We start from the raw sequence: 26738 nt of genomic DNA, 5'->3' as shown, positions 1-26738 counted from the left end.
ATTTATGACCTTTACCTTTTGAGAGTGGAACAGAAAATCCTAAAACAACAGCAGGACCTAATCCAAATTTTTTACAGCATGTGGTATTTAGTTCAGTTGTATCACCTTGATACAAAAGGAAATCATGCCCTATTCCACTCTTTCCACACAACATGAAGACTTTGATTCCCCATGAACTTGTTTCCCCTTGACATACTGCTTTGGAGAAAACTTCCCAGTGAAAGGGATAATTCCTTCATCCACACAAACATTCTCTTCTATAGGAAGTTCACTGCAGCGACTTTGAATGGCTGTGTAAATTGGCCTGACTTTGCAAAGTTTATCTTTATTTTCAGGTGGCTTCTCCAGATTGTTCACCAAGTGTAAATTTGTTCGTAATTTTAAAGATCTGTATCGTGACATGTTTTTCCAAACCACATTTACCTTCACGCTTGTATCCCAATACATTCGTAATCTGGGAAATTTCAAAGCGCCAGTCAGTATATGCAAACCAAATAGCGCCTCTAGTTCTTGAGTTGTCTGCTTGAATGAGGATTTGCCTTGTTGGAATGCATAAATATTAGTATGTGCTGTCATGCTAGTGAACAAATCAGCTGGTATATATCTTTTGAAGTATTGTATTGGAGAACACAAGACAGATTCTTCAAAATTTGGAGCTTTGTATGTTTCTGCCATGGTACTTAGAGGCTTGAATTTCCATTTTATTGATTCTTTAGGTGTCACCATTATGTTGTCGCACAGGTTACTCAATTCTGGGTTGTTTTCATTGCATGAAAAGTTCATTTCAGCATCCACCACGTCTCAGTCATCTTCATCTTCAAATATGGTGTTTCTACACACATCATTCACTCCCACTTTATCTGCTCCAACACGTTTCACTATTTGTGGAGCTTGCCTTTCAACAAGTGGTACACTGCCATCCTCATCTCCACTCAAACTAATGTCAGAAACGTCACCATTTTCAATTATGTCCATAATCAAGTCCCAATTACACACTGAATTCATCTTGTGGTGTTACTTACACCAGGCTGCTCGATGGTCTGACCAAGGCCAGAAATCCATATGAACCTCTCTGATTGGGGTGTCATTGCTGTCATAGGATGATGAAAATAGTAGATGCATCCTTAACCCTTTCAGACCTGGTGGTCACAATTGTGTACATAAAGTTTGTTCACTAATATTCGCTGACAAGAAATGTCAGGTGCATCAAAACTCACTGTGCACATTTGTGTAGGTTTATTTTAGCCATGCTCCAGCAGCTGCTGCTCTCTTGCGAGCAGTCAGTGAACTACATAGTAAAATATACTGTCTGGTGTTGTCTCTCTGTGGAAAATCCTGGAGGGAATGTAATAATATTGAGAAGGAAAGTTGGTACTCACCATATAGCAGAGATGCTGAGTCACGATAGGCACTACAAAAAGATTCACACAATTATAGCTTTCAGAGTATTGAAATTACTGATAAAAATACCACACATAACTACCATCGCCATGCAAATACATCTGAGGCAAATTTTAGGTTACGTTTCCTATTCTACACCATTAAGGACCTGTTGTACACAAATGTGTACATTAAATTCACCTGATTTTTGCACCATACACAAATAGCATGAACGCTACCAACCTTATATTCCAATATTTCCATGCCTGTGAGATAAACAGATTAAAATTCCATCCTTATGTGAGCTAATTTTCAGTAAAAAAAAAACAAAAAAAAAAACAAAAAAAAAAAAACATTGGCACGTATCGAGACTGGTGTAAGTAAATGATGGCTATATGGTGTGTGTAGCATTAGTACAACATTTCAGGTTAATATTACAAAAGAACATGCAGTGTATTGCTAACTTTTTGACTTCAAGGAAGGTTGATGGCTTAAGCTGCAGTATGAATGGCTTCTTCGTCGACCACACTTGGCATGCCGCACCCCTCACACCTATGCATCAACTTCCCACCAGAGTGCCGCTGATTTGTGCTTCCATCGCCTACTGTCAGTGATTAGGGGTTCTACGCATACATGCCACCAGAGAATGCTGAATTCATGATTTCACTTCCTGTGACTCTGGTCAGCATGTATTTTTAAGCAGCCCCATGCAGAGCCTTGCCCAGAATCAGTATCTAAAGAATAATGTCAACTTTAATGCAGGAAACTGCTGAGAGAAATTATGTCAACATAGCCGTGACACAATTAAGTATTTCTACCTGTCAGAGATGTAACGCATTGTATTTGCACTCAAGACAATTTTTTGTACTAAGAGCGTTACTGTCATTGCATATAACTTAGCACCAAAATGACCTACAGCACTTCAAAGATATGTATATCTGAATTATTAAGTGTATAAGTGTACATATTGTTAAAAAAAGCTTTTTGGTATGTTCTTCTTCTTCTTCTTCTTCTTCTTTAATTGCCCATCTCTACTATCAGCACACCATAAGGACACATGAGGGCCGTTGTGCACTGACTGCAGAGACTGACTCACGGGGACGATATGACAAGAAGACTACACACAGGTCCTTCTGGAATGACTACACCACGAGAAGGTCTTAGCTTTGTTCAGTTGGCTCTGCTGACAGATGAAAACAGCTGAAATCTGGACAGAGGTTAGAGGCAGAGTGTCTACAGTTAGCAACAGTTTTCTAATAGCCAAGTTGATATCTCGAGTTGCCATGTGTCATTTACTGCCAATATCAAACCACAGACTACAGAGACTTGTAGACCGTAGAGTCAGAACCAACTAGCACATTCAATGGTGTTCAGTGGTGAGCCCAGACACCAGCTTGTCCATAGATGACCTTATGAAAGATCGCAGGAAGCAGCCATTCTTGAGAGCCGTAATTCTCCAGCACTTGGAACCCTGGTGTGGAGAGGTATTTAATATGAAAACAATAGTGATTCCAATCTCTAACTGTTGAAGGGACCCTGAATTCTTACCTGTATGTGGCAGTGAAGATATTCGGTGCCTGTTTGCTTCCATACCATACCACAATGAATACTGGAGCATGTATTAGGCATATTCTTCTAAAGGTGTAAATGGTATGTATCAAATGCCATTGAGATTCTACAATCTCGATCTACATCTCCACACTGTAGATATGGGCAATGTCACTTCATCTGAGGGCTAGCATAAACATGAATCAAAGAGTGACTATGGTGGCACTTTCTCACCTTGGAACTAAGGAATCATTTCTGCTCTACCTCTGTACATAATAATGCGTCGCGGCACAGGATTGCCAGTGTGCTACATTTTTAATATTATGCCAATGGCATCTGCGCAGACCAGCCACCAGAGGCCACCTACGGTGGGGCCACAGGACTTGTGCACAAGGCACAGCATCATCTGAACATTCTAGAGGACCCCTCCCCTTTATAAGCACACTGCAGCATGCTCGCTCGCTCGCTCACTCACTCACTCTCTCTCTGTGATCGTACTTATTGTCAGCATCTGCTTGTATTAGTACCTGAATTGTTTCTATGTTTGTCTCTACATTCTCATCTATTGTTTGCTTGTATGTAGAAGAATAAAGTTTGGCTCATTGTGGTCTTTTGCTGTTTATGTCTTACAGTACGACAACTGGCTACCAGTGTGTCATTCAGTTCCATGTGCTCAATCTACTTTGTTCATCCTTCAGTTCTTCTGTCCACGGAGGCAGTCCTCCAATCCCCCTTATGAAAATGCACCCGAAGATGGGGAGTCTTACGAGAAATGGCTTTGGCAACACTCCCTCACTGTTCATGTCACTGATGGAAACATGTTTCTTTCTGGGATTTCTCCTCGGATCTGCCAGTTGTGCCAGTTAGTCCCACTCCTGGAACCTGCATCTCTTTCTTTCAACAAAATGTTTAACTTGTTGTCAAATTACCACTGTAAATGCACACACGTCAGTGCAGTGTGTGGAGTTCTATCATTGTCATGAACAGCCCCGCCAGTCCTGCCAGGTTTGGGTGGGTGAACTCCACAGCCTCAGGCACAATACATCATCTTTCCTATCCTGATTCTACAGTCTGTTACACCATCATTCGGATGACTCTGACAGGGAGTCACGTCAACACATTATAGTGTGAGAATCTGTTTTTGGCTGAACCAATAAATATTTCTCAGTTCTTCAACGTCTCCGTGTGGCTGCTGATCAAATTGAAACTTTGTGCGCCACACTGCAGAGTGACAGATCCAACAACAACAAGACAGGGCCACATTTCCTAAGCACTGGACAACTTGCAACAACTGTAGTGATGGACATACAGCATCTGCATGTCATTCCCAACCCCCTTCTTCGAACATGAACATGGATGTTAACTGTCCGTCTAGTGGTTAGGAATCAAATTGTTTGCTGATGTGTGATTTGATGAGCAAAACGCTCAGACTACAACTGGACAAGGGCGCAGTCATGACTTACTGAATTTATAAACTTATGTGGATCTCCAGTGATGTCTCCAGTGACTCATGTTTGGCGAGTTACAACAAGCAGCATATTTCAAATTTGGGTCAATTTACAGCTCCCACTATGTATAAATCTGTGGTTTGTTCCTTGACTGTTTTGTTAGTTGATGATGTGGGCAGCGATAATGTGTCTGGTGTAGATGATGTCAATGTTTTGGTTTTTCCATTTCAGATACAGGTCACCTCGTTTCTGACTTGGTCCCTTACTAGCAGTTGGAATCACTGTGTTCCGAGTTCTCGTCTCTTTTCTCTGATGGGTTAAGTTGTGCCACTAATTTTGCAGCCTACATTACCCTGGAAGCTATGGCATGTCCGCATTTTTTCCTTGCACACCCTATTCCAGTGGCTTTGTGTGATCAAGTGGAATCATAATTGTAACAGTATTATGAAAAGGGAAGACTCTTCAGCTGCCAGAAGCCACAGTCATGCAAGAGCTACACGCACCCAGGTTTAATTTCCATACATTAGTCCTTTGACGTCAGCTGCACTTATGATTCTGGCTTGCTCCAACATTTTTTCCATTCAAGGACTGCCTTATATGCCTATGACAACAGTCCACATTTTGATATCCTAACATGCTTCTCGAGTTCATACAGAATAATGCAAGTGAGATTCAGAGTCTGGCCAACATTCTCCGCAACCTCCTGCATACGTTCATACCACCCCTCCAAAACTCACCGGCTCAGTCCTCATCACGGTTTGCTCCTGGCTCCACAGTCTGGGCTGGGGTTTAACAGCTGACTGAAGTGGATTCTGTCCATGGTCCACAGTTGCCAAGGCTGTCATCTCTGTATTGTGTGCACCAGTGATGGGCTGGTGACACGAAACCACAACCTGTTGTAGCCTTGCACTGCGATGAGGCTGCAGTCCACTGCCACCTCCATCTCCTAACTTAGTGTCTGTCCTGGCCTCACGGAGCATCCATGCTGCGGGGCAGACCGGTTCTCCTTGCGTATGTTGCCACCTTCTACCTCTCCTCTAGGATCTAGCCCCCCCCCCCCCCCAGCGCCTGCTGTTGGGCCTTCCTACAATGATTCACCACCACTGGCTGCGGCAGAGACTTCGCATGTTTCAACACCTGGATTCCCAGCATTCCCAACCAAACAGCCAGTGCTTTCACCATCACCACAGTTCCAACATATCCAGGAATTGGACGCAAGCATACAACCTGTGCCCTTGTTACCAGTCTTCTCTTATGGTACTTTGTGGTGAGAGAGCAGCCTTTGCCCAAAAGGGGAAAGGTGCTGTAACTCTGCACGTAGTACTTGAATATGTGGTGTGGCACCAGGCCCCTGGTGCATTACACTTAGAATATTCGGCCAATAGCACCTGTGCAGCCCAACCACAAGGGGTCACTGCAGCAGGCCACGACTTGTGCACATGACAAAGCATCCATTTTGCTGTATACTAGAGTCCTCCTCCTTATAAGAAAAGTGTAGCAGGCACTCTCCTATTGTGTTAATACATATTGTCAACAACATATTGTTGTTTCAGTACCTCAAAATGGTTCAAATGGCTCTGAGCACTAGGGGACTTAACTTCGAAGGTCATGAGTCCCCTAGAACTTAGAACTACTGAAACCTAACTAACTTAAGGACATCACCCACATCCATGCCCGAGGCAGGATTCGAACCTGCGACTGTAGCCATCGCGAGATTCCAGGCTGTAGTGCCTAGAACCGCTTGGCCACTACGGCTGGCGTTTCAGTACCTGGATGGTTTCTATGTTTGTCCCTACTTTCCCAACTGCTATTCACTTGTATGTAGCAGAAAAATTTGTTTCATTTTGGCCATGCTGTTGTGTCTCACAGCATGACAGAATTTTTGAAGGTGGAGTAGCACAGGATATGGAGAGCAAGGAGAAATATCAACATTAAAGATACATTAATACTCCAAGAATCTGTCATATTTTCAGCGAAACTTTTCCTGAGCTACTCTAGACACCCTATTGCATTTCCAAGTGGAGACTGCTGAAGATGCAGGCAATATGAGATGAGGAAAATGATCGAGTCCAATTTTAGAAAAGCCACTTCGAACCCCACACTACACTGTAGCAAAATAAGAAATCTGAAATGGAGCAACTAGAAATTCAGAAGTCTGCCAAATGATATATTGTAGAAAGTAGTTGCACCACAATTACCACTGCAGCTGCTAGTAATGGAACACAAAGAAATGTCTCACAACAGCAGTGTGCATCTTTGGCTTATTAAAGATTTTATGACCCCAGTCAGGAGCTTTATACTTTGGAAAATGCAGCCATTCACACCACAACTGCTTAACAGAAACTGGGATTGGGAGAAGTGGAAGTTACTTTAAGAAACTAGGCCTACATAGGCTAACACAGTTAGTGATGCATGCAATTTAGCTCTGGGGTAAAATAAATTCAACTTAACTAAATGGGAAGAACACTGTGACAATAGAAGTGCACAAGAAAAAAGAGTGGCTTTATGCACTGCATAAAGAAATAAGTCCTACCCAAGATACTTCCATCCCCTCCTGAAGTGGTGTTCTGCTGCCCATCCAACCTTCATAAAATCCTAGTCCATCCCTATGCCCCTCCCATCCCCAATCCCCTACCACAGGGATCATACCCTTGTGGAAGACCCAGATTCAAGACCTGCCCAATACACCCACCCAGCAGCACTTACTCCACTTCCATCACTGCTTATTCTACCCCACCAGTGGCCAGGCCACCCGTGAAAGCAGTCACGTTATATACTGGCTCTGCTGCAATCACTGCACAGCATTTTATAGTGGTATGACAACCAATTAGCTGTCAACTGGGATGAAAGGCCATCGCCAAACTGTTGCCATAAACAAGGTGGACCATCCGGTAGCACAACATGCATCAGAGCACAACATGCAAGATTTCAATGGCTACTTCACAACTCGAGCCATCTGGATCCTCCCCTCCCCTCCCCTCCCCTCCCCTCCCCGCCACCACCACCACCACCACCACCACCACCACCACCACCACCACCTTTTCTGAGCTACACAGATGGGAGCTATCCCTACAACACTCTGGTAACATCCCTGGCCTAAACCTAAGGTAACAAGGTAACTTGCTGCCCCCCCCCCCCCCCCAACCCAGTAGACAAAACATGAAGAGAAAAAGAGAGAGAGAGAGAGAGAGAGAGAGAGAGAGAGAGAGAGAGAGAGAGAGAGAGAGAGAGTCCTACAAGCTTGAAAGCGGAAATTCATTCCGAAAGCTAGCAAGCTTTGTAGCTTTTGTTTGTGTACCTATCGATGATGCAGCACTTCTGCCTTTCGGTGAGTTATCTCCTTTATTCTTAAATAATTCATAACTCTCAACCACAACTTTCCACACATTATCATGTTATAAAATACCCAAATGGAAATGAAAACGTGATTGTCATCAGAAACTTAAATGTATACAGTGTGCCAACCACAAATAACATTTTCTTGTTCCATTTCATTGTTGTTCAACAATTTTGAGCCCATGCCACTCGCTTCATTACTGCGTCAGCTAACACAGTGGTAAGTTGTATTGTTATATGTCCAAGTGAGTAGCAATAACAAAATAAACAGCGAACCACAAGAGGGGAAAAAGGGAGAAGGAAACCCAGATTACGAGCCAGCAGCACAATCTCATAATGAGGCAGTTGCCTATGAGACAATTAGTAATCAAATAAGGAGTTGTCACCTGAAGCAACTGTGCTGTTTAATTCGTTGAGTTATTCATTACTATGGGGTAATACTTGCAAACAGCCGGAGAGTTATACAATAGAGTTTATTTCGTAACTGTTTAACTGAAATTGTTTAGCTCATATAATGCAAGTTTATTTTATCATCATTGAATTAAACTAATATTAAATAGTGATTCTGCTCATATATCTAGAATGAAATTTTCACTCTACAGCGGAGTGTGCACTGATATGAAACTTCCTGGCAGATTAAAACTGTGTGCCGGACCGAGACTCGAACTCGGGACCTTTGCCTTTCGCGGGGAAGGAAGTTTCATATCAGCGCACACTCCACTGTAGAGTGAAAATTTCATTCTAGAAACATCCCCCAGGCTGTGGCTAAGCCATGTCTCCACAATATCCTTTCTTTCAGGAGTACTAGTTCTGCAAGGTTCGCAGGAGAGCTTCTGTAAAGTTTGGAAGGTAGGAGACGAGGTACTGGCAGAAGTATAGCTGTGAGGACGGGGCGTGAGTCGTGCTTGGGTAGCTCAGTCGGTAGAGCACTTGCCCGCGAAAGGCAAAGGTCCCGAGTTCGAGTCTCGGTCCGGCACACAGTTTTAATCTGCCAGGAAGTATCTGCTCAATATATGTTTGCCTCGGTAACACAAAGACAGCTATTTTCAACATGTGTATGAAGTGCCCGCAGTTAAGGATGCTGCGGGCTATCCGCTGTAGATATAAAAAGAAGTCACAAATTAGTCACGATAGTTCCACTTCAATGCACGTCAGAGGAGAGAGACGCTGAAAGAGAAGTGGTTTACAAAAGTTATCTACAGAGAACAGGCAACTTCACTATGTATTTATCACAGAGCAGAGAAAAGAAAATGAGAACAAATCAAATTTGATACATACAAAGCAGTGAAGGTGGAAGCCTGGAAAAATTAAATCCAAAAACAAGAGAAATGTTGTTCAGCTTATTAAAAAGCAGACTATGTAAAACACACAACTGATGTAAAAGAGGAAGTTAATTACAGAAGACTATGAAACAATATCAAAGATAAAATAGTAAAGAAAACTTTCTGAAGGAAATAGTGACATAGCTATAGAAAATATGAGAAATGAAGGATGATAGAGACAACAGAACACTAAATGTTTAAAAACGGAAGATAAAATGACAATGTTCCCACAAAACTGATCAAGAATACTGGCAAATGTGTGAAATTGTTCAATCTACCTGCAGCCTTTGCCATGGTTAGTCAGTTTCTTAAATGAAATGCGCAAGTTGATGCGAGAGACTCCTGTTCAGAGCTTTTTCAAAGTTTCTGCGTGCTTTACAGTACCTTGTGATGGCATTGTCTGTCAAAAGAAAGCAGATTAATTTTTGCTATAGAACAAAGGTTGAGCACATTAAAGTGACTGGATAAGGGAGAAAAGGTAGGTGCATTGGCTAGGCACTTGGGAGTCGGCAAAAGTACAATTGGAGACTGGAAGAGGAAATGGACAGAAATTGAGTCTTGGTGCATTTAAGCAAATTTGCACAGAAACATTGAAAGAAAGAAAAAGTACGACATATGTTTAATCCAAAAAGAGAGAAGGGCATGCCAATTAGTGCAAAAAACCAGTAGATCCCTGGAAGGGCAGTGCATTTTTTTTAAGAACAGTTTCATGAAGTATTTGTTCCATTGGTTGAGCAGATTTTACCATCCAAAAACCTGCCAAGGAAGTTTATCCTGATCTTGAACAATGTGGCTTTGCACCGGCTCACTGAATAGTTAAAAAATGAGAACATACAAGCAATGTTTTTCCCACGCAGTATCACAGCTTTATGCCAGCCCATGGACCAAGAAGTTTTGGTTAGTCTCAACAGAAGATACAGGCACAAGCTGTTATCATCTCTTCTTTCTGCTCCCGATGATGATCAAGAAGTAAAAAAAATCTGACCTGTTAGATATTGATGGATGTGTGGTGAACTCCTGGAATGAACTGACACTAGTCCATTCCAGGGGGATAAAAACTTGATCACGGCGAAATAAGCTCCTTGAACATTATGATGAAAAAAATTTGAACTTCATCGAGCTCGAGAACAAAGTTCCTGGATATGAAGAACCCAATGAAAATGAAGTCAAAGAGTGGTTCCAGAACGATGCCAAGCAAGATGTGTCCAATTGGAAAATTATCGATGTTGTCACAATAAATAAGGAAACTCACAAAAATGATGAAGATGCTGACATTGAGGATTCTGTTCAACAAGACTCTACAATACCACATAGTGAGAGACTAAAGGCTCTCAGAACTGCCCTTCAATGTTTTGAACACCATAGTGTGTCAGTAACAGACTTACTGTTTCATCATCATCTTTGCAATGAAGCAACGGAACGCAGAGTGCTGTGTGGAGAACGACAGGACATTACACATTTCTTTCAAAAAATGGCCAGTTTTTTAAAAGTAGACTAGTTGATTTTCCATTACAGAAAGCTTTATGCCTTCATAAAGTAATTTTCTAAAGTCTGTCTTATCAGTTAATTACTGTATTCATTAACTTTCACCAGTAAGGCTATGCTTCATAAAGTAATTTTGCTTCAATTTAAGGAGAAACTGAAATAATCGTTAGTTACACTTATATATAGTTCATGTGTTGGATATTTTATTGAAGTCTATGTGGACAGTTTAAGTCTGATTTATAGCATTCCTTGCAAACTGTTATATTCTCAAGCAACAAATGAAAGTATTTTATGACCAAAAAGTCTTACTCGTTCTTTTTACAGAGCTCTGTCTGAGCCAGATGGTTTCTTATTCTAATTTTTTACACTCAATGTACTCAAGTGTATTTGAACTCTTGTGTTCATTATGTACACTTCTGTGACATGAATTGCAGCTATTCAATGTTTTTCTGGCACAGTTGCGATGGCAGAAGTCACATCATCTTTGCTTCCTGTTTCTTCTGCTGCTTGTTCTGTTTAATTGCAAGATACCAATGTATTTGAGATCATTGTGCGAAGACTACATCTAAAAGTAGCTACTTTCACTTGTGCATGCAGAGAAGGTTTCACTAGTGACACTAACTATTCTTTCAGAAATGCTCTTCTTTTTATCTTTGGTTTCTCATTCCTCATATTATAGATGACAATTTCATTCATTTATAGCACTTTGGTTCATTATATCACACCAGACTCACAATGATCAGCAATTTTATGTTTTTTCTCAACCAGAGTGTGTGTGTGTGTGTGTGTGTGTGTGTGTGTCAACTGAATATGATCATCATCTTTTAGTTGCATTGCACAAAAGCATCAAAGTAGCCTTTTTTTTTTCCACTTCCTAACTGCAGTGCCTTGTGGATACAATCAAAGCATTTTATTTTTTTTTTTTTGAGAGTACAAGACTAACACACAATGAGTGTCAAAAACAAAGAAGTGTCTTCAGCCTTTTAGGCAATAAAGGATGTGGCAATTCTCACTTGTTTTGCTGAACAGCATCTACTGTTGATCTTATGCTCTTGAACCATTTAGTGGTATAGGGGCACCAACGAAAGCCAATTACTGACTTATGTTTCTATTGGTGCCATGACTTGGTTACCTCAAGGTCCTCAGATAATATGACAGTATTTTGTTCCATGATTAGATGGTTTCAGATTACTGGCACATGGTGCTGCATTAAGCATGAAGCAAGTTTTCGAATCGTTCACTATAACAATCTTTATCCATATTTATGTTTACTTCGCACGTAAACCCCGGATCCCGGCAGTTGTTTGGCAATACACAGAACTCCAAGGGAGTATCAGGCCAATTCACACTGGGCATCATGTAAAGTCAGGGTGCATTCACGGTGTCCACATTATGTCAATTCACTTAGCCCAGAACCGAACAATGAAAAGTGAGGTTATCAGTTACCATCCATGATACAGAAAGTCAGAGTATAGTACTGGAATTGTGGAACTAACAACGATAAGGATTATTAATGGATAAAGCAAATGTTGTACCATATATTCTTGGTCAGTTTTCTGTGGCAAAATAGTGAGAATTTAAACAACATTTCAAACCCACTGACATTTTACTTGCTAGTAAAAATATGCACACCCCACAATATCAAACAATATTTATAACGGAATAAATAGAGGCTGTTTACCTTTCCCAGTTGTTTTTCTTTTTCCTTACATAACTAATAGCGCCATATGCAGCTATATTTTTCTCCTTCATTAGAACTGACTTTTTCACTTAAAATATTATTTAATGAAAACTGCTTCATCAATTTATGTTCTTATTTACATACAGTGCAAGCATCAGCTCTGTTCTGTTATTGTCAAACCTAAATAATTTTTTGCTTTCAAATATCTGACATCACTTGTAGAAAAACACTTGTGGAACATCTTGAATTTGTCATGGAAAACAACGCACTATAACTATGTAAAAATTGACTGGAAAACTGGAAAATTCCCAGCACATAAACAGACCACCAAAAATCTAGCACATAAGCTGACCACCTGAAATGGACGAAGAGTAGTTGAATTCTGCAAGACATTCAATCTTTAGCCACATCAACAAACTTCAAAAAGAAACCATCAGAACACACAACATTGAGATCATCGACCACACTTACTGATGCATTTCAAATTGATGATGAAGCAATATCTTAATCACACCATAGAGAAATTATGAATGCACCAATCTACAGAATGCGAACACAGACTTAGGCCATGGCCTGCCAAGAACAAACCTCAGAGGTTCACAAAAAAAGAAGACAAAAATTTCTAAATTTGACACTAGCAGCATCCAACCAGGAGAACCAGAGAAAGAGTAATCAAACAATTGGCAACAGAAGAAAATTGAACGAAACAGCACACACACTAATTCCTCTACAAAACAGAAAATAACACCTTCGGTTGAATGAGGAACGTGACTATACAGTTCAATCTCAATAAGGTGCAAACACTAATAGGAACAGCAATAAGATAGAAGACAATTACAAAATATTGTTGACAATGAGGAAAGAGACAGCCAAATCAATCTTAAAGAATAAAAGGAAATATGAAAATCATAACTAGAAGGAATCAAGAAAGACTCTGAAAGAAACTGACAAGTTCCATCCCCTCTTTTGCGTGTCGCCTCTCATTTTCATCAATTATATTAATGTTTTATGTCATTGCACACTGGTAACAGGCTGAATAAGGTTATTCTAATGAGAGTATTTATACTGAGAGCTCAAAATACTTTTCACTTGATTGCTATGCATGTTGGGAACTGTACGTGGTCTTGCTTTCAGTTTCCTCTCTTACTTCCCTTGGTGGCCCACGCGAGGCGAGTAGCAGAGGACGCGGCACACTGTGTTTCCGGTGGGGGGCTGCACTTCCATGAATACTGAGAGAGTCATACATCAATGGTCTTGAGCGACCGGCGAGTGACTGACCTCAGTTGAGTTTCGCCTATTGTAGGCAAGGCAAAATGACATGCTGCCCATCTGAGCGTCACCGCAGTTTGTGTGTTTACCATTCTGGCGCATCTGGAACAAAGACTGCTGGCACTGAATGACTGACTCTTCTCATGATTCTAAGATCTGATCTTCGTCGGAGTCAGACGGTCTTGTGACTTAGTCACACTTTTTTGCCAGAACTTAGAATTCTCGGACAGCCTTCGAGGCCAGGGGTTGAAACAGTTGCTGCAAAGCAGACGTTGGTGCCTACATCATCAGAATGCTGCCTACCGACAACATGCAGCAGGATTCAGGACTAGTAAAGCATTTTGCAGCTCCAGCAATGTAGGACCTATCATTTTTATACTAAAGTCCTCAGTAGCACGCACGCTCGCTTTGATACAAGTCCACCTTTCTTGTTTCTCCATGTGATCCCATTTGAGCTCTCACTACTAATCGCAATACTGCAATACAGTCAAGAGAGTAATATGTGATTCATTAGGACCTCCAGTCATTATCGTCGATCTATTGCATCACAGAGATTAAGAGCCCCTTGTTCTTGAGCCAACTCTTATTCTCATAATAGTTCAGTATAACCTACCCTTTAGCCTACTGTTTGTATTGACAATGAAGCACCTTTGTGTTTTGACTTATAATAAATCACATTGTAATATTTAATCCGCATATTATTTAATAGATAGATGCAGAATCCAATTTTCTGTCGTTTACTATGATAAAATTCTTTTTTCCTTTACTGAGTAGATAATGATTTTTATTAAATTATTGTGAGTCTGCATTCCTTATTTTACCAAGTAGCAGGGTCCACCATCAATTCCTTTCATTACCACTGTGCAAATAATAAATAAGGTGGTAGGTTAGGAGGGGGTCGAGTGCATGTCCAGTTCTCACGCAGAGTTCGCCAGAATTAAAGAGGTACAAACTCTTCTCCACCAAGGCACCTTGCAAAACAACATATAAAATGTCTATAAGAAATTCCAGAAAATATCAAAGTGAAAAGTTTGATATGTACTTCTTTTGTAAATACGCTGAAGAGCCAGAGTAACTGGTACATCTGCCTAGTTTCATATAGGGCCCTGTGAGCATGCAGAAGTGCTACAACTTGATAGGGCTCTACTCGACTAATGTCTAACAAAATCTGCAGAGCACTCCGTAATTCTGGAAGAATACCAGGGGGCGGAGATCTCTTCTGAACAGGACCTTGCAAGGCATCTCAGATATGCTCAATAATGTTAATGTCACGTGAGCTTGGTGGCCAGCAGAAGTGTTTAAACTCTAAAGAGCATTCCTAGAGCCACTCTTTAACAATTTTGGATGTGTGGGGTGTCCTGCTGGAATTGCCCAAATCTGTCAGAAAGCATGGACTTCAATGGGTGCGGGTGACCAGACAGGCAGCTTATTTACGTGTCACCTGTCAATGTCATATCCAGACTTATCAGGGGTCCCATATCACTGCAACTGCACACACCCCACACAACTGCAGAGCCTCCACCAGCTTGAACAGTCCCCTGCTGACATACAAGGTCCACAGATTCATGAGCTTGTCTCGACAGTCCAATGTCGGTGTTGACGGGCCCAGCCGAGGTGTAAATCTATGTTGTGCAGTCATCAAAAGTACACGAGTGGGCTTTTGACTTCGAAAGCCCATATCTATGACTTTTCGTTGAATGGTTCACACACTGACACTTGTTGATGGCCCAGCACTGAAACCTGCAGAAATTTGAGGAAGGTGTTCACTTCTGTCATGCTAAACACTTCTCTTCAATTGTCGTTGGTCCCGCTCTTACAGGATCTTTTCCCGATCACACCGAGATTTGATGTTTCATGGAATTTCTGATATTGCTGGTACACTCGTGAAATGGTCGTACGGGAAAATCCCCACTTCATCACTACCCCAGAGGTGCTGTGTCCCAACTATAACACAACATTCAAACTCACTAAAATCTTGTTAAACTGCCATTTTAGCAGCAGTAACCGATGTAGCAACTACATTTCAGCGCATTCTTGAATGAAAGTGCACTTTTTTAACAGCATGAAATATGCACACCAAGAAATGTATTCCAAGCACACAAATTTACGACACTGCAATACAATAATTAAACCAGAATCACTAATTTTTAACAGGGAAACTGACAATAAAAACAGTGAGTAAAAGAAACACAAAATCAGAAGAAAAATTCTAGATTGAAAATTTTACGTGAGCAACACTGACTCTGAAGCAGTCAGGAAATCATACAATCCACAAACATCCACAGTGGCGTTAGTAAACACAGGTTTAAGATTCCATGGACACATCATAAGAATGAACTCACAAAGACTTACGAAACAAATAGTCAATACAATGTAAATGGGTAGATAAAAAATCTACTCACCAAGCAGCAGCAGCAGAAGCAGCAGGGGAACACACACAAAAGAGTTTAACTTTTGCAAGCCATTGGCTCCTTATTCTGGCAGAAGAGTTAAAGGGGAAAGAAGTGGAGTGTAGGGAAAGGGGTACAGTGCAGAAAAGTCACCCAGAACCCCAGATGAAGGAGACTTACCAGATGAGATGAGATGTGTTTTCCTCTGCTGCTGCTTCTTGGAGAGTTGATTTTTTATCTATCTACTTAAATTACATTGTCAATATTCATTGTTATAAAACAAATATTCAGTTTTTTTGGCAACAAGAGCAAAGCTAAAATGGACACAATAAAATGGATTGGTGAGATCACAACTGATGTGAAACTGGCAGGAATTAATTCACAAGATGAAAAAAAAAAACAACAAGTAATCTTCAGGTCCAAAATTCACAAATGGCAAACTGACCAAGAGGAAAAACAAAGGAAGACAACTGAGATCACATGGTCTGAAGAAAGCCCACAGGAAGAGATTGAAATATGGGCAGAAAAGGAAGACAAATGCCTGCCTCTAATTACTTTGCATAGTTCTAATGGGTTTATCTGCAAATAATGATGATAATAATAAAAGAAAGATTAAGAAGACACAAAATCCACTACTATAACAAGAGTGAGAGCAGCTAAAACTGGTTAACCCCTTATTTTCACATATGACAGCACCTTCAAAACTTTCTTCCAGAGAAACTTCGACATGGTGTGGTGGTCGGTTGACATTCTATTTGAATGCTGACATTTGAAATGTATTGTTGAACGTTCTGCTGTGACATAGCCAGTGTGAATTAGCTTTGAAAGTATTTTGAATTCTCAATTTTTCCTGAATATCACAAACTGAAGCTGTGGTTCTTCTAGCCTAGCTGGTTTGCATGTCATTGAATCTCAGACATTCTCCTAAAAATTTTAATCTGTTCAGCAACATGGTTGCTCCATAAATAGAACTTCCGAAGCTGACAGACCGAAACTTCTAAATTTCTTTGAAAGTTTCTTTACATTCAAGACAAATACATCAAGCTAAGGACTGTCAGAGCTCACTTTCGGAAGTGTCATTAAGATAACTTTGACAGACACCAGTTTCTTGAAGGACTCCAGCTACATCATTTCTTTCACTTGCTATAGCTGGCAAAACTGTATGGTCAATAACTAAAATGGGCTACCTACATTTCTGCCCTGTCTCTGGGCACCTAGCAAATGAGTTACGACATACCTAGCTAACGGTTGGCCTCAACTTTCTGCTCCATATGTCTCCATTCCCCCCAATGTGCCATGGACCTTGCTGTTTGTGAGGAAGCTTGCGTGCCTCAGCGATACAGATGGCCGTAACATAGGTGCAACCACAATGGAGGGGTATCTGTTCAGAGGCCAGACAAATGTGTGGTTCCTGAAGAGGGGCAGCAGCCTTTTCAGTAGTTGCAGGGGCAACAGTCTGGATGATTGACTGATCTGGCCTTGTGACACTAACCAAAACGGCCTTGCTGTTCTGGTACTGCGAACGGCTGAAAGCAAGGGGAAACAACAGCCGTAATTTTTCCCGAGGGCATGCAGCTTTACTGTATGGTTAAATGATGATGGCGTCCTCTTGGGTAAAATATTTCGAAGGTAAAATAGTCCCCCATTCGGATCTCCGGGCACGGACTACTCAAGAGGACGTCGTTATCAGGAGAAAGAAAACTGGCGTTCTACAGATCGGAGTGTGGAATGTCAGATCCCTTAATCGGGCAGGTAGGTTAGAAAATTTAAAAAGGAAACTGGACAGGTTAAAGTTAGATATAGTGGGAATTAGTGAAGTTCAGTGGCAGGAGGAACAAGACTTTTGGTCAGGTGAATACAGGGTTATAAATACAAAATGAAATAGGGGTAATGCAGGAGTAGGTTTAATAATGAATAAAAAAAATAGGAGTGCTGGTAAGCTACTACAAACAGCATAGTGAACACATTATTGTGGCCAAGATAGACACGAAGCCAATGCCTACTACAGTAGTACAAGTTTATATGCAAACTAGCTCTGCAGATGACGAAGAAATTGAAGAAATGTGTGATGAGATAAAGAAATTATTCAGGTAGTGAAGGGAGACAAAAATTTAATAGTCATGGGTGACTGGAATTCGAGAGTAGGAAAAGGGAGAGAAGGAAACATAGTAGGTGAATATGGATTGGGGGTAAGAAATGAAAGAGGAAGCCACCTGGTAGAATTTTGCACATAGCATAACTTAATCATAGCTAACACTTTGTTTAAGAATCATGAAAGAAGGGTGTATACGTGGAACAGGCCTGGAGACACTGGAAGATTTCAGATAGATTATATAATGGTAAGACAGAGATTTAGGAATCAGGTTTTAAATTGTAAGACATTTCCAGGGGCAGTTGTGGACTCTGACCACAATCTACTGGTTATGAACTGTAGATTAAAACTGAAGAAACTGCAAAAAGATGGGAATTTATGGAGATGGGACCTGGATAAACTGAAAGAACCAGAGGTTGTACAGAGTTTCAGGGAGAGCATAAGGGAACACCTGACAGGAATGGGGGAAAGAAACACAGTAGAAGAAGAATGGGTAGCTCTGAGGGATGAAGTAGTGAAGGCAGCAGAGGATCAAGAAGATAAAAAGGTGAGGGCTAATAGAAATCCTTGGGTAACAGAAGAAATATTGAATTTTATTGATGAAAGGAGAAAATATAAAAACGCAGTAAATGAAGCAGGCAAAAAGGAATACAAACGTCTCAAAAATGAGATCAACAGGAAGTGCAAGATGGTTAAGCTGGGATGGCTAGAGGACAAATGTAAGGATGCAGAGGCATTTCTCGCTAGGGGTAAGATAGATACTGCCTACAGGAAAATTAGAGAGACCTTTGGAGGAAAGACAGCCAGTTGTATGAATATCAAGAGCTCAGATGGAAACCCAGTTCCAAGCAAAGAAGGGAAGGCAGAAAGGTGGAAGGAGTATATAGAGGGTCTATACAAGGGCGATGTAATTGAGGACAATATTATGGAAATGGAAGAGGATGTAGATGAAGATGAAATGGGAGATATGATATTGCGTGAAGAGTTTGACAGAGCACTGAAAGACCTGAGTAGAAACAAGGCCCCGGGAGTAGACAATATTCCATTGGAACTACTGATGGCCTTGGGAGAGCCACTCCTGACAAAACTCTACCATCTGGTGAGCAAGATGTATGAGACAGGCGAAATACCCTCAGACTTCAAGAAGAATATAATAATTCCAATCCCAAAGAAAGCAGGTGTTGACAGATGTGAAATTTACCGAACTATCAGTTTAATAAGTCACAGCTGCAAAATACCAACTCGAATTCTTTACAGACTAACGAAAAAACTAGTAGAAGCCAACCTCGGGGAAGATCAGTTTGGATTCCGTGGAAACGTTGGAACACGTGAGGCAATACTGACCCTACGACTTATCTTAGAAAATAGATTACGGAAAGGCAAACTTACGTTACTAGCATTTGTAGACTTAGAGAAAGCTTTTGACAATGTTAACTGGAATACTCTTTATCAAATTCTAAAGGTGGCAGGGGTAAAATACAGGGAGCGAAAGGCTATTTACAATTTGTACAGAAACCAGATGGCAGTTGTAAGGGTCGAGGGGCATGAAAGGGAAGCAGCGGTTGAGAAGGCAGTGAGACAGGGTTGTAGCCTATCCTCTATGTTATTCAATTTGTATATTCAGCAAGCAGTAAAGGAAAATAAAGAAAAATTTGGAGTAGGAACTTAAGACCATGGAGAAGAAATAAAAGCTTTGAGGTTTACTGACAACATTGTAATTCTGTCAGAGACAGCAAAGGACCTGGAAGAGCAAATGAATGGAATGGACAGTGTCTTAAAGGAGGATATAAGATGAACATCAACAAAAGCAAAGCGTGTATAATGGAATGAAGTCGAAGTAAATCAGATGATGCTGAAGATAATAGATTAGGAAATGAGGCACTTAAAGTAGTAAAGGAGTTTTGCTATTTAGGGAGTAAAATAACTGATGATGGTCGAAGTAGAGAGGATATAAAATGTAGACTGGCAATGGTAAGGAAATCGTTTCTGAAGAAGAAAAATTTGTTAACATCGAGTATAGATTTAGTGTCAGGACTTCTTTTCTGAAGGTATTTGTACGGAGTGTAGCCATGTATGGAAGTGAAACATGGACAATAAACAGTTTAGACAAGAATAGAAGCTTTCGGAATGTGGTGCTACAGAAGAATGCTGAAGATTAGATGGGTAGATCACATAACTAATGAGGAGGTATTGAATAGAATTGGGGAGAAGAGGAGCTTTTGGCACAACTTGACTAGAAGAAGGGACCGGTTGGCAGGACATGTTCTGAGGCATCAAGGGATCACAAATTTAGCATTGGAGGGCAGTGTGGAGGGTAAAAATCGTAGAGGGAGACCAAGAGATGAATACACTAAGCAGATTCAGAAGGATGTAGGTTGCAGTAAGTACTAGGAGATGAAGAAGCTTGCACAGGATAGAGTAGCATGGAGAGCTGCATCAAACCAGTCTCAGGACTGAAGACCACCACCACAACAACAACAACATGTCTCCATTTCTAATTTGCTATGAATTCACTGAAACATTCAGAAGTCCAGAGCCTCTAGGCTGATAAACTTGCACTGGTCCAGCTTCTTCTTCATCACCACGTCACATTCCTCCACAATATATGACGGATCCTCATCCATGTCATCCCCACTGGAAAGGCTCATGTTATTGTCACTGTCTTTAAGACACTCCGTAAGTTACTATTTACCTATATCATCTATCAGCAGGCTGGATGGAAAAAAATTTATCAAAGTAAAGCACAGTAGACAGATTGGGGTAAACAGCACCTCTTGAGGGGTATGCGGAATATGCAGTGAAGCGCAGGCAGAGCTGAACCGACGAAACAAAATATTGACTTCTTGTGGTAGTACTATCAAGATTATTTAGATGCTGACAAATATTTGCCAAAGTTAAAAGAATAATAAAGAAAAGGAGTACAAGTAGGGTGTAATACACCTCTATGTGCCTCTCCAGGCACACAACTGACACGAGAGATTCAGAGTACTGGAGAAAGCAGGCTTAAAATACAAAGGCGTGTACTGATACTCTGCATCTATGGAAATGAAGTAGCTGTGATTGGAAATTATCATAAAGAAAATGCAAAAACTGCAACAGATGTGGAAAAGACTATGTTCTTTCCTCTTGCTACGTTCAATGTCCAGTATCTCTGTCAGTTTATATCGGCTCTAGTTGTTTGGTGTACCACCTGTTTGTTTATATTTACTGAAGAGTTTATCTATTTGTAACATTAATTAATTTTGCTCCTAAAAACTGATTTCTGTTTAATTGGAGAAATGAGAAGACTCACTGTAGAGTGAAACTGTGATGTGTTCTCTCACTCATCTAGAACCTAGTATCATACATCACAACTGGTCAGGTCAATCTGACCACAGCATGCTACTTCCTGTCAGGAACTTTACAATTGTGTTGGTCAAGCTTTAGTAGGGGCTGTTCACTGTCTAAGAAAGTGTATGTTGGTAATGCATGTGGGATTACTAAAAGTTATGAGAGCAGAAAGGCAGAAATACTGAATTCAGTGTTCCGAAACTGTTTCACTGCGGAAAATCGTAACACGGTCCCTGACTTCAGCCGTCGCACGGACGCCAAAATGGAAAATATTGAAATAAACGATATCGGAATTGAAAAACAACTGCTATCACTTAGTAGCGGAAAAGCATCCGGACCAGACGAGATACCCTTAAGATTCTACAGTGATTATGCTAAAGAACTTGCCCCCTTTCTATCAGCAATTTATCGTAGATCGCTGGAAGAACGTAAAGTACCTAGCGACTGGAAGAAAGCGCAGGTCGTTCCCATTTTCAAGAAGGGTCATAAATCAGATGCGAATAATTATAGGCCTATTTCGCTTACGTCAATCTGTTGTAGAATAATGGAACATGTTTTGTGTTCTCGTATTATGACGTTCTTAGATAATACAAATCTCCTTCATCATAACCAACATGGATTCCGCAAACAGAGATCATGTGAAACTCAGCTCGCCCTATTTGCCCAAGAAATTCACAGTGCCGTAGACACTGGCGAGCAGATTGATGCCGTATTCCTGGACTTCAGGAAGGCATTTGATACGGTTCCGCACTTACGTTTAGTGAAAAAAATACGAGCTTACGGAATATCGGACCAGGTTTGTGATTGGATTCAGGATTTCCTAGAAGAAAGAACACAACATGTCATTCTTAACGGTTCAAAATCTGCAGATGTAGAGGTAATTTCGGGAGTACCGCAGGGAAGCGTGATAGGACCTTTATTGTTTACAATATACATAAATGACTTAGTTGACAACATCGGTAGCTCCGTGAGGCTATTTGCAGATGACACGGTTGTCTACAAGAAAGTAGCAACATCAGAAGACTCGTACGTACTCCAGGAGGACCTGCAGAGGATTAATGCATGGTGCGACAGCTGGCAGCTTTCCCTAAACGTAGATAAATGTAATATAATGCGCATACATAGGGGCAGAAATCCATTCCAGTACGATTATGCCATAGGTGGTAAATCATTGGAAGCGGTAACGACCGTAAAATACTTAGGAGTTACTATCCGGAGCGATCTGAAGTGGAATGATCACATAAAACAAATAGTGGGAAAAGCAGGCGCCAGGTTGAGATTCATAGGAAGAATTCTAAGAAAATGTGACTCATCGACGAAAGAAGTAGCTTACAAAACGCTTGTTCGTCCGATTCTTGAGTATTGCTCATCAGTATGGGACCCTTACCAGGTTGGATTAATAGAAGAGATAGACATGATCCAGCGAAAAGCAGCGCGATTCGTCATGGGGACATTTAGTCAGCGCGAGAGCGTTACGGAGATGCTGAACAAGCTCCAGTGGCGGACACTTCAAGAAAGGCGTTACGCAATACGGAGAGGTTTATTATCGAAATTACGAGAGAGCACATTCCGGGAAGAGATGGGCAACATATTACTACCGCCCACATATATCTCGCGTAATGATCACAACGAAAAGATCCGAGAAATTAGAGCAAATACGGAGACTTACAAGCAGTCGTTCTTTCCACGCACAATTCGTGAATGGAACAGGGAAGGGGGGATCAGATAGTGGTACAATAAGTACCCTCCGCCACACACCGTAAGGTGGCTCGCGGAGTATAGATGTAGATGTAGATGTAGATTTGTATTGTCAATGACGAAACATTTTTGTGTTGCCAGCTGAAGAAATATTTAATGTATCAACAATCTTAACACACTGGGTGCTAGTATGTGATTGAACTGAATTTTTAGAGTTAAACACTTCATTTGTAGAGGCAAAAACATACATAGTAAGCAGTTGAACACGAAGTTTTCGTTTCCTGCTGTGCTGTTTTTCTACTTTTGATTATACTGCGGGACTCTGAATGCAAGTAAACAGAAAACAATGGAAAATGAAACTACCAGCTTTTTACACTACAGACCAGTGTCACCAGAACCTACATTTCACATTCACATTTGTATCGTTACCAACACCCAACGCCTTACATCTAGACCTCCAGCTGCACTACACATCAGTCTGTCATCGCAACACACATTCCATTTGAGGTAAAATCATTAATATATTTTGTCAACATTGATAGTGCAAAATGTGTGTGTGTGTGTGTGTGTGTGTGTGTGTGTGTGTGTGTGTGTGTGTGTGTGTGTGTATGTGTGTGTGTGAGAGAGAGAGCGCGCGCGTGCGTATGCCAGAAGCATGTTACAGAAGTACATTTTACATATACAAGCTGTCACATATTTAGTACGCATGTCATAGTGTCAAACTTACAAATAATTCTCAAAAGATGACTAAATAGCCTATGTACTGAACCCAAGCATAAGACATAAGTAGTATAAAGTAGTTAAGATGTCTTCAGCCGAAACATGCATTCTAATATTACTAAAGTACTATTGAGTCTAAACAGTTTCTTCAGGCACCTCGCGGAAGTAAACTGAACCTACCAATACAAGATGACTGCTTTGAAGCACGAAATAATGATAGGGTACAACATATGATGTCATTGTACACAGAAAGAAATAAAATAATACTGACAATATTTGCTTCGCTTCTACGTTATTGACTGGAACTCAAGTTGTGCTGTCAAACAAATTTGTAGTCCAGCCTAAGGTCTAGTGTAGCTAGCAAGATGACAGTTTAGTGAGAGCTGGTGGAGCCAATGAACGTGGTGTTATGAAAATAACTGTAATTTTTGAATACTTTTATTCTGGCAGTGTAGACACAAAGCATTTAGCATGGAGTGCGTACTACAGAGAACTGATCTGGCAAAGATACAATTGTTCTTGCTGTGGTAGAGCAGCGATACAATTGGAGGGTAGACCCAGGGGTTCTTCGTCCCCACAAAGTCATTGGTCAAAGCCTGCACTGTCAGTGGTTTCAGTTAACCCCCACTGCTCACTGCTCAGTAGTAACAACAGAAACGGGGTGTTTCCCGGTAACACTTTTTCTAGAGACAATAGAGCAGACAAACAACCACGACAGTCATAATACAGCAAACATATTACACATATGAAATGTACTTCACTGCTCCCTACAGAAAAAACCCAGTAGCATTTTCTGAAATTTGTGTTAGAGTTTTGCATAAAGTGACATAGATTTTACAATGCCCACCTACTACTGTCACCATGTATGCCAATCCAAACTGAACACATCTGAATGGGTCACTACTTCCAGCCCACTGTAACGCAATTTAAATCTACACCTATTCTGAATTATTTCATGGACAGCTCAGACCTAAATATCAGCAGTAATTTTATACAACACACAGCAATGTTAGTACTGGTTACTATATGAGAATGAGGTTTTGCTAGAAATTATCTGAGAACAATTTACATAACTATCAAGATCTCAAATTAGTAGTCTTACTTTCAAGTACATCCTGTTGTGAATAGGCAGAAATACTACTTCTACACGACAAATGCAAACAGGAAACACACTACAGGAAATTAGGAATTTCATTGAAATAAGTGCCAAGCAGAAGTACTGCACTCACAAGTGTTCCACGAATTCCAAGACTTCCTATGTCCAATGTAATACGGAGGATTGGCCATCTCGTAGGTCAACGGTCTGTCTCTTTTTGGTGTAATTCTGTATCGCCCTGCTTGCACCCTTTCGCATGCTGCTGTTATGTGGAAATAACACTGTGTCTGGCGTACAAGCGTTTCCACTAGGCGTGGCTTCAAAATCTGTAACGAATTATCATGAAACAAGTGATTGGCGTTCTCCCCGCGTCACTCGTGATTTTGATTAATGACTTATACATGCAACTACTTTTCATATCAATACACTCTAACGGTTTACATAAAACAATGCTTAGGAAGGAACGTCCAAGGCATAAAACTTTTTCTGTCAATAACTGCATTCACTACAATTCTACTGTATATATGTCACCTTAAAAACTATTACCTAACGTCACAGTTTACGACAACGTAGTTCAGAATCGGATGAACTAAGTTTTAAGAAATCGAAATAAAGGTTGGTTAAGATTTATGTCAACATATATCTGCCTTGGCTGCATACAGTATACTTAACGACATTACAATAAAACACATTTACAGGGAAAAATAATTAAACGGACACTGAAGAAATAATAACTCCAGAATATATCTTACATCAGCGCATTTTGTATATGCCCCTGCCATAGTCACAACACTCTTTGACCTCGAAGATGTAACATTCCTCCTAATCAGCTGAGTTAAGTAGAAAGGTGACCATTCACCACAAACACCTGCAGTGCTGTTTTCTCGCGTAACTGAGTTTATGGACACGACCGGGACCTCAGCTTATTATTTCTGAATCAAAATAACACCGTTACCTCATTACCACAAGAACTGTAATATCTTCGCTGTAAAATTCACAGACGTATTTTCATTTTTCCTTTTTCAGTGCGCTTGGTGATTGCAGCGCCACGGCATATGGTGTGGAAATGCTAAACTAGCGCCAGTTTGTGTTGTTTGTGGTAGCTGTGTACCCAGTATGTGTACGTGCGGAGTGAGTGTTGTGTGATGACAATGGCAGTGCCGTTGTTAGCGAAAGTGAACAGCTGATCGTTACTGTTTCGTAAATTGTGTCTTATTTGTATTCTAAATGTGGCCAAAATGCCCGTTAGGAAATATAGAAGAGATACAAGTGAAGTGAGCTGTTGCCTGAAATATGTCATATTTGGATTTAACGTGATATTCTGGGTGAGAAACTGACTCCCTAATTTTTGCTTGTTTTGCTTTTTAGTTTTAGACCAATTTTTTTCATCTTAAGACGCGAGTAGCTAGATACAAGCAGTCAAACATCTCATGAGCCAAAATGATAAATAGCTATAACAGTCGCTGCATATAGCTTGACAGCCCGTCTGAAAAAATGCCGATAATTTTTTCGACTGCTGTGACTAATTCGCAAACTTACATCTTCAGTACACCAAGTCTTATTATATCTCCGATATGTTGCTATGTGCTGATAGGACGTCCTTTTTAGATATTGCAGTTAGTTGCATATGATTTCTGCAGTAAGAAAAGAGCAGTCCTGCCGGCAGATAAAAAGACATGTTCCAATACACGCTGGGTCGCTGTGCAATCTTTTTACTGTTATTATTTCATGTCAATGTTGATACGATTGGTAGTATAAGCTGAAGACGCTTACTGACAATCGGAAAAAGCGAGCATAATTTTGTACGCGCATTCTACAAAACTTTTAATTCAGTGTCCTTAATAGTGTAACGAATTAACACAACATTATCGTAAACGTTATTCCCTGGATGTAAGTGTTCAACATGTTTCCGAATCGGCCCGACTTTTGTCGCACTTTTGTCT

General features: G+C 40.7%; 1 protein-coding gene across 1 annotated transcript in view; it reads right to left on the bottom strand.

Annotated features, from left to right (window-relative positions):
* Nucleotides 1-25730, bottom strand: part of LOC124802752 (28S ribosomal protein S24, mitochondrial) — a 35586-nt gene extending 9856 nt beyond the window's left edge. The window contains exons 1-2 of the mRNA XM_047263738.1: nucleotides 25548-25730; nucleotides 24929-25121 (exon numbers count right to left, since the gene is read on the bottom strand). Coding sequence (XP_047119694.1) covers nucleotides 24929-25121; nucleotides 25548-25577 — 223 coding nt within the window. The 5' untranslated portion in view covers nucleotides 25578-25730. The remainder of the gene's footprint in view (nucleotides 1-24928; nucleotides 25122-25547) is intronic.
* Nucleotides 25731-26738: the final 1008 nt, after the last annotated feature.

This window comes from Schistocerca piceifrons, chromosome 6, assembly GCF_021461385.2.
Source record: "Schistocerca piceifrons isolate TAMUIC-IGC-003096 chromosome 6, iqSchPice1.1, whole genome shotgun sequence".
NCBI lineage: Eukaryota > Metazoa > Arthropoda > Insecta > Orthoptera > Acrididae > Schistocerca > Schistocerca piceifrons.
Note: the sequence above shows the minus strand (reverse complement) of the source record. Positions and strands in the feature narration are given on the sequence as shown.